At 66.5% G+C, this 18,403-nt stretch overlaps 1 protein-coding gene across 3 annotated transcripts in view; it reads right to left on the bottom strand.

Moving 5' to 3' along the window:
* Positions 1-255: 255 nt before the first annotated feature.
* PRKCSH (protein kinase C substrate 80K-H) overlaps positions 256-18,403 on the bottom strand; it is a 27,240-nt gene continuing 9,092 nt past the window's right edge. For all 3 annotated transcript variants that reach the window (XM_044994885.1, XM_044994884.1, XM_044994886.1), the window contains 11 exons: positions 17,920-18,004; positions 17,236-17,314; positions 15,908-15,994; positions 15,146-15,289; positions 14,342-14,438; positions 8,155-8,224; positions 4,052-4,141; positions 2,782-2,856; positions 2,243-2,342; positions 1,127-1,284; positions 256-836 (listed from right to left, as the gene is read on the bottom strand). In XM_044994885.1, the coding sequence (XP_044850820.1) occupies positions 1,144-1,284; positions 2,243-2,342; positions 2,782-2,856; positions 4,052-4,141; positions 8,155-8,224; positions 14,342-14,438; positions 15,146-15,289; positions 15,908-15,994; positions 17,236-17,314; positions 17,920-18,004 (968 nt within the window). In that variant the 3' untranslated portion in view covers positions 256-836; positions 1,127-1,143. The remainder of the gene's footprint in view (positions 837-1,126; positions 1,285-2,242; positions 2,343-2,781; positions 2,857-4,051; positions 4,142-8,154; positions 8,225-14,341; positions 14,439-15,145; positions 15,290-15,907; positions 15,995-17,235; positions 17,315-17,919; positions 18,005-18,403) is intronic.

Here is an 18,403-nt window from a genome sequence, read left to right as displayed (position 1 = left end):
GGCCCCCCCTCCGCCGGCGCCCCTCGCTCCCCCCGCGGCCCCCGCTCCGCCGGCGCCCCTTGCTCCCGCCCCGCGGCACCGGCGCCCCTCGCTCCCGCCCCGCGGCCCCCCGCTGCGCTGGCGCCCCTCGCTCCCGCCCCGCAGCCCCTCGCTCCCGCCCCGCAGCCCCCCGCTCCGCCGGCGCCCCTCGCTCCCGCCCCGCGGCCCCCCGCTCCCCCAGCCCCGCTGGTGATGGGTTCAGGACAGACGCGGCGCTGGGGAGAAACGTCCTTTATTGGGATGGGAATCCTTGACGCACGTTCTCTCCGCTCGCTCCCTCGGCGCTGGCCGGGGGTCGCGACCCCTGAGTGCCTCCCCGCCCCCGGCCTCCCTGCTTGGCTCAGTCGATGCAGGGGCTGGGGGCGGGGGGCAGCTCCTGGGGTGAAGGGGGGGCGCCCTCATGGCATGGAAGTTCTTGGCCTTGGGACCCTCTGCCGGTGACCGGACCCCCGAGTCGCTGGGCACACGGGCAGTGCCCCCAGCAGAGCTGCTCACGGAAGATCACCCAGGGCGTTGGGGGCACTGCCAGGGACCGGTGCCAGGCTGACGGGGAATCCAGTGGACGCAGCCTGGCAGCTGCCCGGCGGGCACAGGGCACGACTCACATTCTGGTGTCGAGAAGGCAGCTGGCGGGCTGTGGGCGTCTTTCTGGGCAGCTGGGAGAGCCTGGTGGGGGCAGCGGGGGGCGGGCACAGCCGTGGGCAGTGGTGAGGTCCGGATCGGGGCTGGGGGAGGAGAGTCACTCAGCCACCCCCTGGAATGGCCTGGCTGGGAAGTGGGGCCGCAGGAGAGAGACTCTGAGAGAGAGAGAGAGAGAGGAGGTGCCCCATGAGATGGGGGGCACCGGGCAGGTGACAGCCCAGCTAATGCCAGCAGGCCCCCTGGGGCCCCCGAAGCGCAGCAAGGATCACTGACAGATGGGCAAACTGAGGCATGCCAAGCCCATCCCCACCCCGGGGGCAGGGGGAAACTGAGGCACGCCCGGCCTGGGCTAAGGACACAGGGCCGGTCCCATCCCTGCTCCAGGCTCCATCCCTGCTCCCCCGAACCAGGATTGGTCCCCCCAGCGCCGGGGGGGGGCACATACCTGGCTCTCCCGGCCCCTCACAGCTCGTCGTGGTCGGCGGCGCCAGGGTCGCGGGGCTCCTGGCAGGCGGACGGCGTCACCAGCTCCATCAGGTACTCGCAGCGGCTCGGCTCCGTGGTGGACGTGACCACGGTCTCTTTGCCACACGTCAGCTTCACCTGGGGGCCGGAGGGCGACGGTCAGCCTGGGGCGCAGGGAGAGGCCCCCAGCCACGCCCTGGGGCACCGCCGGTAAAGCCCCCAGGGCGATTTCCATTGCAATGCGCCTGCCCGTGCCAGCCAGCCGGGCCTCAGACAGGAATGGCTGGGGTGGGGGGCCGGGGGGGAGCGGCTTTGGCCTGCTGTACACAGGGGTCACCATGCACCTGCAGGCTTCAACACCCTGGGTGGGGTGGGGGGTAGAGCTAAGGGGGACCCAGTGCCTGGGGGGCAGAGTTAAGGGGAATGCAGCACTGGGGTGGGGAGTAGAGCTAAGGGGGACCCAGTGCCTGGGGGGCAGAGTTAAGGGGGAGGCAGGGCCTGCCCCCACTACTGGCAGCTGCCACAGGGGTATATCTATGGGCACAGCGCTGTCTGAGCTCATGCCCCCCATGGGAGGATGGGTAGGGGGCAGAGGGTGGGGGTGGCAGGCCAGGTCACGGGAGACAGGGGGCAGAGGTGGTAGGCCGGCTCAGGAGTGAGGAGGGCAGGGGGCAGAGGGCGGGGGTGATAGGCCGGCTCAGGAGTGAGGAGGGCAGGGGGCGGGGGTGGTAGGCCGGCTCAGGAGTGAGGAGGGCAGGGGGCAGAGGGCGGGGGTGATAGGCCGGCTCAGGAGTGAGGAGGGAGGCCAGCAGGGGAGGGCAGGGGGGCGTCAGGCCGGCTCAGGGCAGAGGGCCCTGTGGGGGAGGCCGGGTAGGGGAGGGCAGGGGGCAGAGAGGGCGGGGGGGGGGACGGCAGGCCGGCTCAGGGCAGGGGGCCCCGTGGGGCAGGCAGGGTCGGGGAGGGGGGCGTCAGGCCGGCTCAGGGCAGGGGGGCGGGCGGGGGGGTCAGGCTGGGTCGGGGGGCGAAGGGGGGCAGAGGGCCCCGTGGGGCAGGCCGGGGCAGGGGGGCAGGGAGGGGGTCAGGCCGGGACACTCACGGTGGTGGAGCGGTTGGGGCCCTGCCAGCAGCCCGTCCCGTGTTCGTACTTCATGACACTGAACTTGTTCTCGTCCGGGCCGGCCCACGAACCCCACGTGCTGCAAAGGGGGGGGGGTCAAAGGTCAGCACCCCACAGATGCCACCGCCGACCCCCAGCCTGTGCAAGGGCCATGTCAGTGGGGGGGGAGCTTGTGAATGGATCGTGGGGCCTTTCCCCTCTAGGGGGCGCTGGCTCTGATCCCACCCCAGGGTGGGGACGGGGGGACCCAGGGCCTTTCCCCGCTGGGGGCGCGGCTCCAGTGCAGAGTGGGGGGCAGGGGGGCTGCAGCCCGGGGAGCACGATTCTGGCGCAGGGTGTGGGCTGTGGCCTGGGGGCGCGGCTCCGGCGCAGGGTCGGGGGCAGGGGGGCGCGGCTCCGGGGGGGGGTGAGGGGGGGCTGCGGCTCCGGCACAGGGTGGGGGGCTGGTGGCCCGGGGGGGGGCGCAGCTCGGGGGGGGGCGCAGCTCGGGGGGGGGCGGGGCTCAGGCTCTGTCTTACCCCAGGTTGGTCTCGGCGCCGCCGTTTTTGGGTTTCTGGGACACTCTGTTGAAGGGGCAGAGCCGGTAAACGTACCTGGGGGGGGAGTGAGAGCGCGGTGAGGGAGTGACCCCCCCACCTCAGCAGCGCCCCAGAAGCAGGCAGAGGCCAAGCGCCCCCTTGGGGCTGGGGGCCCCCCATGTTCCCCCCCATTCCCCACCCCCCACCCCCCTTCCTACTCCCTCCCCCTCCATTCCCCAGCCCCCACCCCGCTCCCCCCTCCCCACCCCCTCCCTCTCCATTCCCCAGCTGACCCCCCCATGATGCGTTGCTGGGGCGCATCACCTGGGAAATGATTTGTGGGGGGGGGGAGCTGCCTTAAAGAGACAGGGCGGCATTTGGGAGCTGCTCTGTGACTCTGGGGAAATTAGCCCTAAATAGCTACCAGGAAAAAACAACTCGTTAGCGAGCGCCTCCATCTGCAGCCAAGGGAATAACGGGGGGACACGAGGCAGAGGGAGGGGCCGTGCCCAGCACCGCTCACCCCGTGTCCGATGACTAGATGCCAAGGGGGCGGCTCGGTTCCTGCTGCCCCCCCACTGGCGCCCGAAGGCGGGTCGGGCACCCAGCTGAGGTGGGTTGGAACAAATCGGCAGCCCCAGCGCTGCTGGGAACTCACAGGGGATGGTGTGGAGAGGTGCCAGGCTGAGTCAGGGCTCTGCTCCCAGGCCTGGCAGGGGAGTGGGGGCTAGTGGTTAGAGCAGGAGCCTGACAGGGTCAGGACTCCTGGGTTCTATTCCTGGCTCTGCCACTGGCATACTGTGACACCGGGGCCACTCCCCTTGTCCGTGCCTCAGTTACCACATCCATACACAAGGATCTAATCAATGCTGCCCGGTACCCTGGCACTCAGCCCCCCGACCGAGCGGGCTCCAGGCGCTGCCCGGACCCCCGACGGAGAGCTGAGTGGGAGGGGAAACTGAGGCACCGAGCGGGAAAGTGACTTGCCCATCGTCATCCAGCAGGCCGGTGGTGGAGCTGGGAAGAGAACCCAGGCGTCCTGATGACACCATCCCACACGAGCAGCCCGCTCAGTGCATCGCTCGAGGTTAGCGGAGCACCGTGATGCTGGGCGTCCTCTGGGCGTTACCCCCGAGGCAGAGCCGGAGTCCGGCCGAAAACCTCGGGCTGGCTCGGAGATCCTGGAGCTGGGTCAGTCCCAGGGCGCCCCAGTGACAGTTTGCGGTTTGAGGGCGGGAGGGGGGGAATCAATCCGATCACCGGCACCTACTCGGTGGTGCTGAGCTCGTAGCACTGGCTGTAGAGATACGCGAACTCCCCCTGGGGGCCGAAATCAAAGGAGATCTCCTTCTCCAGGCTCCTGGAACGACACGGGGGCGGGGGGAAGAGGTCAGCCCCACGGTTCAGCTCCTTCCCGACCCCTGGTGCTCTCAGGTACGTACACCCCCCATCGCCAGAGTGTCCGGGCCCCTCCCAATCCCCTTGCGAAGGACAGTGTACTGCTGGGGAAACTGAGGCACGGAGCAGCTCAGTGACGTGCTCAAGCGACAGACCACATGATTTCCTGCTGTCTGGGTCCACTGGGAAGCCAGCCCTCTGCCCCCAGTGGCCCTGCCTCCATTCACCCCGTACGGCAGCGACTCCCCGGCACCCTTGGCTCCTGAGTCACGGGGTCCTGCTCCTCCCAGTGGCATTACAGACTTGGTTCTTCCCTCGCGCCCATCCCCCTGGCATAACAAGGGGGGCTGGTGACCGCTCCCCCCCCCCCCCCGCCCCCAGCACTTTTCATTTTCAAAGCCGCCCAGCAGACATGGCGTCTCCCCCCCTCAGGCAGGGGAACGTTACTCGCCTCATTTTAGAATGGGGAAACTGAGGCAAAAAAAAGTGATAGTATGTGGGCGGGGGGTGTCAGGGCCTGAGGGAGGAACAGAATCCACCACTCAAGCCACTGGACCCCACTCCCGTCCCAGAGCCAGGGATAGAACCCAGGAGTCCTGGCTCCCAGCTCCCCTGCTCTAACCACTAGACCCCACGCCCCTCCCAGAGCCAGGGATAGAACCCAGGAGTCCTGACTCCCGGCCCCCTGCTCTAACCACTAGACCCCACGCCCCTCCCAGAGCCGGGGATAGAACCCAGGAGTCCTGGCTCCCAGCTCCCCTGCTCTAACCACTAGACCCCACGCCCCTCCCAGAGCCGGGGATAGAACCCAGGAGTCCTGGCTCCCAGGGTTCACTTTGTGCCAAACAGGACTTCTCAGATCTCAAGTCATCTCCCGCTTGCAATGGGCCGTCCCTGCCATCAGCCCCCTGGCCTAGCTCATGGGAGGAGGGGGGTGGGTTTTTTTTTGGGGGGGGGGTACCAGCCCTGGGAGGGGCAGAGATGGGATATTGGAGGGGAGGGGGATAAACTTCCCGGCCCCACTTTGCTCCTGCCACACTCGCCAGCTGCCACAGGCTGGACCCCAGGGGACTCGGGCACCTGCCGTCAGCAAGGGGGGGGCCGTCCGGGTTACCTCCCCAGTACTGGTAGCCAAGGCTACTGCCAATTACTGGCCTCTCTGGGGCAGGCTGCTGCAGTCAGCCGGAGAAGGGGGGAGGGGGCCAGATGCCTTGGCCAAACTGCCGAGCTCGAGCTTAATTGAGAGCTGGCAGCTGAGCTTCCAGCCCTGGGAGGGGAGTGGGGGCTAGTGGTTAGAGCTGGGGGCTGGGAGTCAGGACTCCTGGGTCCTTACACCTGTGCGCTCGCCAGCTCTCGCAGCCACCCCCCCGGGCCGGTCGCGGGTCCCGGAGCTAACCCCTCCCTCCGGGCTGGCTGGTGGCTCAGACCAATCGCCCCCCCCCTTGTAGCTAACCCCTCCCTCCGGGCTGGCTGGTGGCTCAGACCAATCGCCCCTCCCCACCCACCCCCCCCCCGTAGCTAACCCCTCCCTCCGGGCTGGCTGGTGGCTCAGACCAATCCCCCCCCCCACCCCCCCCCGTAGCTAACCCCTCCCTCCGGGCTGGCTGGTGGCTCAGACCAATCGCCCCCCCCCACCCCCCCCCCCGTAGCTAACCCCTCCCTCCGGGCTGGCTGGTGGCTCAGACCAATCGCCCCCCCCACCCCCACCCCCCGTAGCAACCCCCTCCCTCCGGGGTGGCTGTTGGCTCAGACCAATCCCCCCCCCCACCACCCCCCCGTAGCTAACCCCTCCCACCGGGCTGGCTGGTGGCTCAGACCAATCGCCCCCCACCCCCCCCGTAGCTAACCCCTCCCTCCGGGCTGGGTGGTGGCTCATACCAATCGCCCCCCCACACACCCCCCGTAGCTAACCCCTCCCTCCGGGCTGGCTGGTGGCTCAGACCAATCCCCCCCCCCCCCCCCCGCGCTAACCCCTCCCTCCGGGCTGGCTGGTGGCCCAGCCAATCCCCCCCACCCCCCCCCCCGAGCTAACCCCTCCCTCCGGGCTGGCTGGTGGCTCAGACCAATCGCCCCCCCAGGGACGGCGTCACGTGGCTGGAGGGGGGGATTTGGAAGAGGGGCTCCACTTACAGGCCCAGTCTGGCACCTGCTGCGGTTTTAAGGGGGGGGAACTGACCTCGATCGGAACAGGCTGCCCGGCTGGAACTCCAGGGGGCGCCGTCTACCCCACACGGGGGGGGGGCAGGGTCCCACCAGGAGAAGGGTCTTTAGAGCCCATCCCCCAACGCCCCCGGAAATGGGTTACAGCCTGCAGCTCGCTCTTGCATTTGGAGGGGCTGGGAGCCAGGACCCCGGGATTCCCCATTCGGGGAGGGGAGGGGAGTGGTTAGAGCAGTGTGTATACTGGGACTCAGGACTCCTGGGTTCTATCCCCAGCACTGAGAGGAGAGTGGGGTCTAGTGGTTAGAGCAGTGTGTATACTGGGACTCAGGACTCCTGGGTTCTATCCCCAGCTTCAGCAGGGAGAGCTAGTGGTTAGAGCAGGAGCAGAGAGGGAGCCAGGGCTCCGGGGTTTGATTCCCCGCTTTGGGAGGGGAGTGGTTAGGGCAGGGAGGGGCTGGGAGCCGGACTCCGGGGTTCTCTCCCCGGCTCTGGGAGGAGCGTGGGGGCTGGTGGATTAGAGCCGGGTGAATGCAGCTCTTAGTGTGTCTCTACGGGGTGCCTGGCTGCTGCGCAGACACCAGAGCCCAGTTCAGGACAGTATCGAGTCAGGAGAGATCTCCCAGCACGGGGGGGGGGGTCACTCGGGTGCTGAAGCACCTTACTGGACCTGCAGGAACTGGTGCCCCCTACGGGAGCCCCCACGTACGCTGGGTGAGAGGTGGGGTTGGACCAGAAAACCCCAGCAAGGCAGCCCGGTGGGTCCGCCCTGCAGCGTCTGCCCCCACGGGTCTCTCCGCTAAGGGTGCTGCAGCCCCCGGCTGGGGCCGGGGCCGGGACAGGGGCAGGCCCGGAGTTCGGGGGGGGGGGGCGCGATCAATAAGAGACAGCTTGGGGGTTGGGCAGTTTTTGTTTTTATAGTCAGCTTCCATCTCGCTGTGATCTCCTGGGAGGTGTCGGAGCTGCGGGGGGGGGGAGGGGGGGGCTGATTTACTGCTCCAAATAAACAGCTCTGAGGGGACAGGTGGTCCCCTGGGGGGGGCGGGTGTCTCTATTAAACAACCCCCCCCACCCCAGAGCAGCAACACTGCAGTGCACCAGCCAGGCTGTGACGCGGGAGAGCAGCGGAGAGCAAGGAGCCTTGTCAAGAAGGGATTGTCAGAAATCCCCAATCCTCATTAACAGCTTAATTGGGGAAAGCTAATTGGCTTCTGGCCCTAGCTGCAGTTCATCTCCGATCCCGGCCGCCGTACACGGCTGGGCACTTTCACTGTCCGGGCTCTGCAGCCTGATGCCTCTGCCGCTTATCGCACACCTGCGCTACCCACTAGACCACAGTCCTCTGCCAGGGCGGGGCACAGAACCCAGGAGTCCTGCAGGCCCAGCTCTGCCCACCGCCCACCCCAGGGCAGGGCACAGAACCCAGGAGTCCTGCCTGCCCAGCTCTGCCCACCGCCCACCCCAGGGCGGGGCACAGAACCCAGGAGTCCTGCCTGCCCAGCTCTGCCCACCGCCCACCCCAGGGCGGGGCACAGAACCCAGGAGTCCTGCCTGCCCAGCTCTGCCCAACCCCCACCCCCGAGCCGGGCACAGAACCCAGGAGTCCTGCCTGCCCATCTCATGCTTTAACCATAAAGTCTCCCACCCTCTAGCAAGAGGCTTCGTCACATTTCCAGGCATCTGAGTTTCCCCAGTTAATTTTGTTCGGGGCAGGCCAGGGGGTGGGGGGCCAGGACGACATGGAAGGGGGGCCCCAATGCCGAGCCTGCACTCCTGCCACACCCCTTAACCGCCCCCCTCCGCTTGCCCCCTTACTGGATGGAATCCTCCATTTCCTTCAGGGACTTTTCGGCTTCTTCAAACTGCTCCCGGGCTTTCTGGGCGGCTGGAAGAGAGGGCAGGGAGGTGAGGCCGGGGGCAGGGAGGGGAGGCCAGGGAGGGGAGGCCGGGGGGGCAGGGAGGGGAGGCCGGGGGGGGGCAGGGAGGGGAGGCCGGGGGCAGGCCGCTTTGCCTGTGGTGTCCTCGGGGCGCAGCCGCCTGGAGCGCCCCCTGCAGGAAAGCCGAGGGACAGACGCCGCGGCCCATTCAATCCCCGGCTGCCCCGTCGGGGGCAGAGGCAAGTTTGTGCGGCCTGTTAGGAGCCGGCGCGGGACTTGCCGAGCTGCCTTCACCCAGGCCCAAGAGCCGGCTGCTTCCTGACCTGCCTGCAGAGCCGCCCCCTTGGCAGCCCAGATCCTGCCGGAGAGCCCCTCCCCCAATGCGGGGAGAGGATCCAGCTCGCCGTGGGGCTGGTTCGGGAGATGGTTTAGCTGTGGCAGGCAGGTGCCCTCCGTGGCAACCAGCAGGACTTGCCAGAGGCCGCGGCGGGTGGCCACGCGCTGCTCCTGCCTTGAAGCCAGCGGGGGCTCTGCTCCCCAGGCCGCCCCACAGCAGCACCACCCCCTTAGCCTGCGGAGAGAAAGGTGTGCGGTAAACAACCTACTGCTCCCGCGGGACAGGCAGAGAGGGTCATTCTGCCGCCCATCTCCGGGTGCCCCCCATCCCCCTGCCGTGACTCCACTCAGACCCATTTAACAGGGAGGGGGGCAGAGACCGGGTGGCCCAGGCACAAGCGAGTCCAGCACAGCGCCCCCGGGTGGAGGCTACCGCGCTCTGAATTCACACGCCAGCGTATTCGGGATTAACGCCCCCGCAGACGAGCCTGCAGGGGTGGCACTGCCCGGCCTGGAGACAGAGCCCGCCCTGGCCCGCTGGGCTCGACACAATGATCTGAACTAGCCGGAGCAAGCAGAGAGCAGCAGCTACTGGCCGTTCTAGGAGGGCCCAAAACGTCACCCCGTTTTCAGATGGGGAAACTGAGGCACGGGGGTGGGAAAGTGACTTGCCCAAGGTCGCCCAGCAGGCCGGCGGCACTAGGGAGCTGGGTCGGGGGTTACTTTGGCTAATTACTGCTAAGTAGGTGATCCGGGAGGGGTTAGTTATCCCCCCCCCACCCTCATCGGTTCCCCATCAGTAGCTATCCTGGCCGCCATGCCCCCTCTCTGGCTTGACCTCACCCAGCAATGAGGCTGGTCTTTGCCGGGATCCCCCAGCGAGACAGAGGGTTTGGGGTTCTTGGGGGGACACGGGACACGGGACACGGCAGCGTCTATCTCCTGATGGTTTCAGCTCAAGGTGCTTCGATCACACACACCTTCCCGGGCTCGGGGAAGACGAACTAATGGTGCCATCCGGCCTCCCCAGCTCTGCACACTCAGCTCAAGGCAGCGAATCTGGGCCAGAGCCAGGCACCGGAGCCCCACTCCCGAGGGCGGCGTTGGGCCATTTCGGCTCAGCGGAGCAGCCTCGGGTATCGAGCGGCTGCCCGGAGAGAGGCAGCTGCACTTAGCCGGGCAGACGCTGACGAGGCTGCGTTCCCGGGGAGACGCCCGCTCCCCGGCCACAGAATCCAGGCGCCTCTGGGGCTGGTCCTGCGGTTATACTGCGGCAGTCAAGAGCCCAGGCGTCCGTCTGGTACATTTCACTGGACTCTGCATTGAAGTGTTGACAGCTCGGGTTGGAAGCCGTGATGACATCGGCAGCGAGGCGGCTGGGGGGGCCCCTTCCAGAACTCCCCCTCTCTTCGGGAGCTGTAACCGGCCTGACACCCGGGCAGGGGTTGCAGTTAAGGCACCGGACCGGGATTCCGGAGATCTGGGTTTGAATCCTAGCCCAGCGAGCTGCGTAGGCCGCCTGTGTAATAGTAACTTGGCAGAAACAGGGCTCGTATCTCTTCATGCGTTGAATGGGGCCCAGGAGCTGGATTCGCTGGGGTCCGGCCGCTGTCGCAGACAGGATGCCAGGGTAGATGGCCCCCCCCCGGTTTGAGACAATCCCCACAGGCCTCAGTTATTGCTGCACGTAACAAATGCTTGAGGCAGCTTGGGGTGAGCCCTGGCCCGGCGGGCTGCGTGGTGCCAGCAGCCAAGCCCCCAAGGGGCAGAGACGGGGCCAGACACAGCCCGGCGGAGAAACGGCAACACGCGGCTGTACTGTAACGGCAGCACGGCAGAGGGGAGGCGGAGCCCCCAGGACCGGACAGCCCCGGCTTTGAGCCCCTGCCCGGCGGGGTCCCCTCGCCGCATCGTCGCCCCGGGGGATCGGCCCGGGGCAGCCTTGCCTGGCTGTGAGCGTCCCGACGGCAGAGCCGGAGCCGAGCAAGGGCCCTACCCGGATGCGTCCTGCAGCAGCCCGCGCTGAGCCGCTCAGGGGTGCTCCCCAATCAGCTGGGGGAAACTTGTCTGCCCCTCAGGGGCATTGTGGGAAGGGCCCAGGAGGACTAGGAGCCCGTGAGCGATTCAGCCTGTGTCCGCGCCGCAAGGCGGGCGGGTTCCAGCCAGCCTGAAAGCGGAACCCTGGCTCCGACGTCACCCCTGCCCCGGGGCTTACAGCACCAACAAACCCGGGGCAGGGGGTTAGCTGTGGGGTGCGGGCAGACCCTCCGGGCTCGTCTCTGCGCTCCAGCGAGAGCTGCCCAGCTGCCAATCCCCCTGCGGGCTGCAGAGTGACCTGCCCGTGCCAGAGGAGCCAGCGCCCCGAGGCAGGACTAGCTCCGGCGGGCCCAGCTGGCTTGAGCCCAAAGCACCCCAGCTAGAGGTGCGGTTAACCCCACGGGCAGCTGGGGGAAACTGAGGCAGGTCGGAAGTTAACGATCCTGAGGCGCTCAGACCCTGTGGCAACAGAGAGCTGACAACACGCAGCGAGGGCGGGCGCCAACACTTTGGAGGACAGAGCTACGGTTCAGAGGGAGGACTGGCCTCCACACCACAAAATGACAAACCTAAGGTGCTGCCCTCAGGGAAGAAAAACCAACTGCACAATGACAGGCCGGGGGAGAACCGGCTTGGCAGCAGCCCTGCTGAGAAGCCTCTGGGATTTGTGGCGCATCCCAGCCAGGCCGTGAGTCAGCAACACGCTGCTGTTGCAGGGAAAAGCAAATGCAATTTTAGGCTGCACTGACAGAGGCCCAGCGTGCAAGTCACGGGAGGCGAGTCCCGCTCTGCTCAGCGCTGGCTGGGCCTCAGCCCGAGGACGGTGCCCAGGTTTGGATGGAGCGAAGCTGGAAAGGACCCAGAGGCGAGCGACCCAGATGCTCAACGGGGGGGACGCCAGCCACGCGAGCGAAGGAACCGGGGCCGCGGAGCTTGGAAAAGAGGAGATTGAGGGGGGACTTGACAGTGGTCTTCAAATACTTGAACGGCTGCCATGAAATAGCCGGCGAAAAGCTGCTCTCTCTTGCCAGAGCGCAGGACAAGGGGCAACGGGTTCAAACTACGGCAGAGCAGATTTCGGTTCAGTCGCCGGGAAACCTTCCTGACTGTAAGAACAGTAGGACCAGGGACAACCTTCACTGGGGGGTTTTGGGAGGGGGCTGGACAGATCCTCATGGCCCCGCCAGCGCTGCCTCAAAGCCAGCCGCCCCCCCCCCCCCCCACGGCTCTTCGCAGAGTTCATTACAAGGAGGCGATGAGTCAGCTTCCCCCGCCCTCCTCTCCCTCGCTGCCGGAACAGATGGGGAAATGGGGGCTGGCAGGGGCGCTGCCATGAAACGGGGGCTTTCAACGCCCGAGAGACGGCAGAGGGTCGCCACCGGCGCAGGCTGCGGCAGGAGCTATAAGGCGGGGGGAGGGGAGCGAGCTTTTGGTTTGGCGCGGGGGGCTGGTTTGCTCCGTCCTGTGACGGGTGGGAGGTCCCGGACAGGGCACGCGCCCCGGGGCTGGCTCGCTGGAAGTGCCGAGCTCCGGCCGTTCCCTGAGTCGGCCCCATCTCAGGATTCTGCGCCCAGAGGCAGGAGGATCCCGAGATCCCAAGATGTGAGATCGGCTTGGCTGGCTCCTGGGTTGCAGGCCAGAGAATTCCACCATTCCCCCAGCATCGGGCCCGACGAAAGGTGCCTCCGGGTCGTGTGGGCAGAGCGGGAGCCCTGGCCGGGGCACGGTGGGATGGACCCCAAGGCGGTCTGGCTGGACAGATACCATCCAGGGAATGGCGCTCGCTCTGCCCGTGGGGAAATAAAGGTGCACCGGCCGCGAAGCTAGGAGGTGAAGCGAATTCTGGCTAGAGGAAGGATGGACCAGTGGTTAGAGCAATAGCCTGTCCAACCTGGGGTCCAGGTGACGAAGTGGGAATGTTCTTAATGTTTTCCCAGAATACTGTGTGGGTGCCTCAGTTTCCCCTATGCAGTTCTTCAGTATCTAGGTGGTGGGATAAGGGGGTGTGAGAGAGGGCCAGTGTGACAGCACTGCACAGAGAATGGCCCACACCCTGTCTCCTGGTAACTGACGGCCTGGGCTCCTCCTCTGCAAAGGTGCCAACTGAAGGTGTAGGAGAACAAAGCGAGCAGGTGACCTCCTGGCCCAGGAAAGAGACAAAGGCCAGAGGAGGGGCTGGGGCGTTTCCGTTTGGAGCTGGCTGGGGAAATGGAGGGGGGCCAGACGGGGCCCTGGCCTCCCTGGCCCCAAGATGGACCTGACTCAGGGGTCGTTTCCTGTACCCACAAACTCTGGGTTGGACTGTGATCCTGTCGGCTAATAAACCTTCTGGCTGACAGTCACGTCTGCCTGCGGAGTTGGGGTGCGGGGCCCTCTGGCTTCCCCCGGACCCCGCCTGTGCAGACTCGCTGCAGGAAGCGCACGGTGGGGCAGGGGATGCTGAATGCGCCGAGCTCAGACCCAGGAAGGTGGAAGCTGTGGAAGCTTCTTGCCCTGGAGACAGTCTGGGAGACAGTCTGCTCCCAGAGAGGAGGCACCCCCAGAGTCCCGACCGGCTTCGTATGGAGTCGTTCCAGAGCATCGCCTGGTGACGCCGTGACAGCAAGTCCCTCCATCTCCGTGCCTCAGTTTCCCCATCTAGGACATGGGGATAATGCCACTGTCCTGCCTGAGGAGAACTACGCTAAAGGTTGCGAGGCGCCCAGGCGACAGGGGCCAGAGAAACCGGGTATTGCTGGCAACTGCCATTTCCCGCTCCTTGCGATTCGAGCTGCTGATACTTCGCCAGCCTCGAACCCCTCCCCGGCACTCGGCAGCGCTGCCGTGCACCCCCAGTCAGCTGCCGTGCCGCCCCTCAGAGGTGGCTGCCCAGTTCCCACGCTCCTTGGGACTGAGCACGAGTCATGACCCATCCTCATAGCTTTAGCCTTTTGCCTCTGGCCCAGACCCTTGAAGGTACTGAGGTGCCCAATTCCCCTCGGAACCAAAGGGAGTTAGGCACCTACGTAGCTTTGACGCTCCGGGCCCGTCTTGGGCAGGGCGACCGGCTCTGGAAGGGAACCGGCGGCAAAGCCCTTGAGCCCGGAGTCGAGAGGAACTGGTGAGTTCTTGGCAACGCTCTGACTCACTCGAAGACACAAACCGGCTCGGCTCCTCCCGCCCACGCCCGAGCAGCCGGCACGCGCTCCAGCCCTCTTAGAGCCAATGGCGTTTGTTTGGCGCTCAGGCGGCACGTTCAGCCTGCGGTAAACCCAGAAGCCTCTGGGCGACGGGATTTACAGAGAATACCAGGAGCTGTTCAGGTTTGCACCAAACGCGAGGCCGTGGCAAGGAACCCGCCGCTGGGGGCTTCGGCACCCCTGGGCTGGGAGCCCAGCCGCCAGGGAGGGACGCCGGTAACCGCGCGTTGACTTCGGTCGGTCACGGAGCGACTCCTGAGCCAAGAGAAGGTGCCGACGCCGACGCTCACGCGGCTGCTGGCATTCGGACCAGGCTCCGGGACACGGGCTGGCAGAGTCACGCGGCCACGAGGGGCGACCCCAGTTTGAATTCTGGGCCCGGCTAAGGGATCTGGGGTCCCCCCCCTGCTGCCCGCTACATACACGGAGCTCCCCCTGCTGGGGCTGGGATGTCAGTACAGGGACACTGGCAACCACAAGTCGAGTTATTCAGCACATTCAGGAGCCCGCTGGGGGTTCATTCCCCCCCCCCCCCCCCCGTGGGCAGGTTCTGGCCCCGATTTAAAGCCTTACCGTCAATGAGGGCCTGTGTTGCTTCATCATAAGGGGGCATCTTCTCCGCTTCGTCCTGCTCCGCTGTCTTGTCGGCCGGCTGCTTGAGCGGGGGGACCTGAAGGGGCAAAGGGAATTTGGATTGGCCCCCTGGCTCGCTGCGGGCGGGGCGGGAGAGTCCCTGAATGGAAGGATGCACGGAGCCCAGGCTGGGGGCGTGCAACCCTCTCGTTCTATGCAATGAGCCGGCGGAACTCACTGCCACATGAGGGCACGAGCTCAGCAGGAGGGGCTGGGCCTTTAGACGGAGAATGAGATTATCCAGAGGGGGAATGACCAAGGGTTCGGGAGGGTTAGAACCACCCCTCCCCCTCCCCTTTGGGACAGGGGCTGAGCTCGGAGGAGCCTGTCCCTGGGGGCTGGTTATCCCACCTCCTTCCGCGGAGGCACCTGGCCCCGGCTTACTGGAGACGGGATGCCGGGCTAGATGGGCGTGTCCCGGTCCAGCGATCCCAATGCTCCTGTGGGGTCACTTGCATGTGCCCTGGGGGACGGGGTAGACACTGGGGGGTGCTGCAGGGATTCAGAAGCCTGAATCCTATCAGCTTCCTCGTGCCCCTAATTCCCACAGGGGCTGGGGAGGCTCCGGCAGGCTCGCAGGAAGCAGCTGGGATTAAACTGAGTGCCGGGGGCAAGCAGGAGGCATCCCTCGTGGGGAGATGGCCGCAAGGACTGGGGGCTCCGGAGAGATCCCGGGGGCTCCGATCTCTGCCCCAGCTGGCCCGGATCTGCGAGGGCCAGGTCACAGCCCCTCCCCCGCACTACCTTCGGCTCCTCTTCGTTGCTCTCGTCATCGTCGCCCTCCTCTTCCTCTTCCTCATCGTAGTCGTCCTCGGGGGCCGGCTGCTCCAAGGGCAGGTCCGGCTGGGGCTCCGGGGCCTCGGGCAGGGGAGCGGCGTCAGGCAGGCCCTGGAAGCACACGGCAGCCACAGGCCAGCGTCAGCGCAGCACCCGGCTGCTCCCTGACGCTGCCAAGCAGGGTCCCAGGGGAGAGGGGGGGCCGGCCAGCGGATGAGGCAATGCGCAGGGGGGGCTGGACTCCTGGGCTCCTTCCTGGCCCCAGCCTGGGGACCGAGCAGGGGGCAGTGATCAGCCTACAGGGCCACCACCCTGCTGTGGGAGTGTCACTGCCCCACACCGTGCCTCAGTTTCCCCACCTGCACAATGGGGACAACGATCCTCAGCTCCTTTGTGAAGCACTTTGAGCTCCACAGATGAAAAGCACGAGAGAAGAGCTGGGGAAACCGAGGCACCGATAGGGGAAGTGACTCGCCACCGGCGGCACAGCCACCGATCATCCCTTCACGCTGCACACTGCCAGGGGGCTTCACACCCAGTCACTGGTGACGCTGGCGACACCACGTTAGTGCTGTAAGAGCTAGGGAAACTGAGGCACCCAGGAGCAGAACGCAGGTTTCAGTCCATGCTCTATCCACTGGACAATGCTGCCAGGGGCTCGCTATGTTATTCCAGACTCGGATGGCTGCAGAGGCCCCCTCGGAGGAGGGCCGGCCCCACAGCACTGACCTCGGGCTTGTAGTTTTCCTTGATTGCAGCCCACACGGTGTCCCGGAAGCTGGAGGCGTCGGCCTGCAGGGCGTTCCCCAGAAGAGTCTGGAAGAGACGCACTGAGGCTTGAGTACAGCAGGGCACAGCAAGGCCTGTGGGACTCTCTGCCACCGGATGCAGATGAGGCCAAGAGGAGGGCAGCTGAGAGGAGCCGGGGCTAGCAGAGAGGCAGGCTGGGCCAGTGGTTAAAGCACCCAGCTGGGACTCCGGGCTCAGCCACTGTCTCCCTGGCTGACTCCTGAATCTCTCTGCGCCTCGGTTTCCCCATCTCTAAAGTGGGGACAACCATCCTTCCTTTTCTGTCTCCCCCTAGGGGTCTGTGCTGTGCCTCGCTCATTGGGGTCTCTCAGATCTGTGCTGCAGTCGACTCAACCAGTGACCCAGAGCACCGGGCGGGAGAGGAAGCTACTCAGTCCCCAGAGAAAACAGGGCTGAAGGGGGGACCCCCCCCCAAAACACCCTCAGGATCGGAGCAGCAAGGACGCCTGCCTGTGAGCCCTTACTGCCACCTGCTGGAGAACAGGGGGAACGGACGCTGGTGGCTCTGGTCCCTGGGGGGCAGTGGAATTGGGTTTTGGTGGGTTGGGGGCCAGGAGGGACCGAGCTGAATTGCTGCAGGTTTCACTGCGGCCACAGAAGCAAACACGGCAGCCCAAGCGCGGGAGGGTTTCCGCGAGCTGGGCGGAGCTCTGCCTTTGTAACGGGAACAGTGGGATTTCACTGCAAATGGGGCGGGGGGGGCTTTGTGGGACAGGGTCTCACCCCACGCAAACGGAGCACTGTTACATGATGGTAGTGGGAGCTGTTAAGCAGCGGCTGCTTCCTACCCCAGAGGTGGCTGCATTTCGGTGCGAGGTGAAGCGATTCCTAGGTAGAGTTTACAAATCAGCCGAGCATGGGATTCTATCTGGAGGGGAGCGGGGTCTAGCTGGTTAGAGCAGGGGGGCTGGGAGTCAGGACTCCTGGGTTCTATCCCCAGCTCTGGGAGGGGAGTGAGGTCAGTGGTTAGAGCAGGGGGCGGGGCTGGGATTCAGGACTCCTGGGCTCTTTTCCCAGCCCTGTGAGCGTGCTGTGTCCTGCCACCGACCCTGCAAACTTGGTCAAGGCCCTTCCCTGCCTCAGTTTCCCTGTTGGTGACTGGAGGACGACCCCACCTGGAGGGTTAACGTGAGACGTGCTAAGAACTGTTTGGCACATCACTGTGCCTCTGTCCTGGGAACGTCGCCCCCACCCTGCCCCCCGGGAATGCCTCGCCCCGCCCCGCCGGGACGCCATCCCCTCCGTACCTGGGCTTCCGTTTCCGAGAGGGTCCCGTCTCCATCCACATCCAGCTCCACGTGGGTCTGGAGCTCGGCCACTGACACCCTGCGGCCAGGAGAAGCGGGAGGACGCGTGAGCCGGTGCCCTCTATGCGGAGGCAACGTGGGTCTGAGGGCCCCCGGCTGGCGAGGGCCCAAGGAGCTGGAGAGGCGCCTGCCCCAGATGCCCCTCTGCCAATCTCCTTTGGGACTTGCTGGCACCTCACCGACCCACACGGGTGGGTCACCTCTGACCCGCGCCCCTCGCCCGGCTGCTCAGTGCGCCCGGCTCCCCCCACCTCTCTCCAGCGCTGGCCTGGCCCAGCAACGAGCCCCAGGCCGCCTGCTGAACCGAGCTCCCCAGGCATCGCCCGAGCTCTGCCGGGGCAGGGGGGATCTTGGCCTGGGGCAGGTTATCCCAGCAGCACCGGGGGTCTTGTTCTGGCCCGGGGGGAGACTGGCGATGGGGAGATGGCAGCAGGGATCGAAGGCAGAGTTCACGGGCATCTGCAGGGGGGTCTGGTCTCAGCCTCACCCACTTCTGTGAGGGGCACAGGCACCCGCCAGGCCAGGCCCTGCTCCGGGGTACACACTGCTGGGGGGCCGGGGGGGCACAGAGCACACACAGGCAGGGGGCACTGCTCACCCCCCCACCCCCAGATCCAGACTCACAGGCCGTCCCCGTCATCGTCCAGCTCCTGGAAGGCGTCGCTGGCTCGGGCCTGCTCCTGCGCCGCCTTCTCGGCCGCCTTCTGTTCTGTGTGAGACCAGCCACAGAGCTGCGGTTAGGGCGCGGCCCCCCTGCCCCTGCGTCCCCCTGGGGGGCGCCCCCACGCTGGGCACCGCACTGACGCCAGGGAGCTGCGGCCCCGAGGGAGCCAGCGACTTGTCGGAGCCGAGATTGGAACCCGGCTCCCCAAGTCCCAGCCCAGGGCTCAGCCGCGTGGCCCCAGCTGGGAAGGGCCCGGAGCCGGGTTTGCTAACAGGCGGCAGGAGTCCCTGCGAGAGGGACAAGGGGACGGGGACGGAGCCTGCAAAGCCCCCCGACGGCTCCCGATCCCCCCCATCTCCCCACTAGTCCCCGCTCCTCTCCCGGAGGAAGGCACCGAACCAGGGGGCCTGGCGCCCCGTTCCCTGACCTAACCAGTCTGCTGCA

The sequence above is a fragment of the Mauremys mutica genome, chromosome 20 (assembly GCF_020497125.1).
Source record: "Mauremys mutica isolate MM-2020 ecotype Southern chromosome 20, ASM2049712v1, whole genome shotgun sequence".
Taxonomy (NCBI): Eukaryota; Metazoa; Chordata; order Testudines; family Geoemydidae; genus Mauremys; species Mauremys mutica.
Note: the sequence above shows the minus strand (reverse complement) of the source record. Positions and strands in the feature narration are given on the sequence as shown.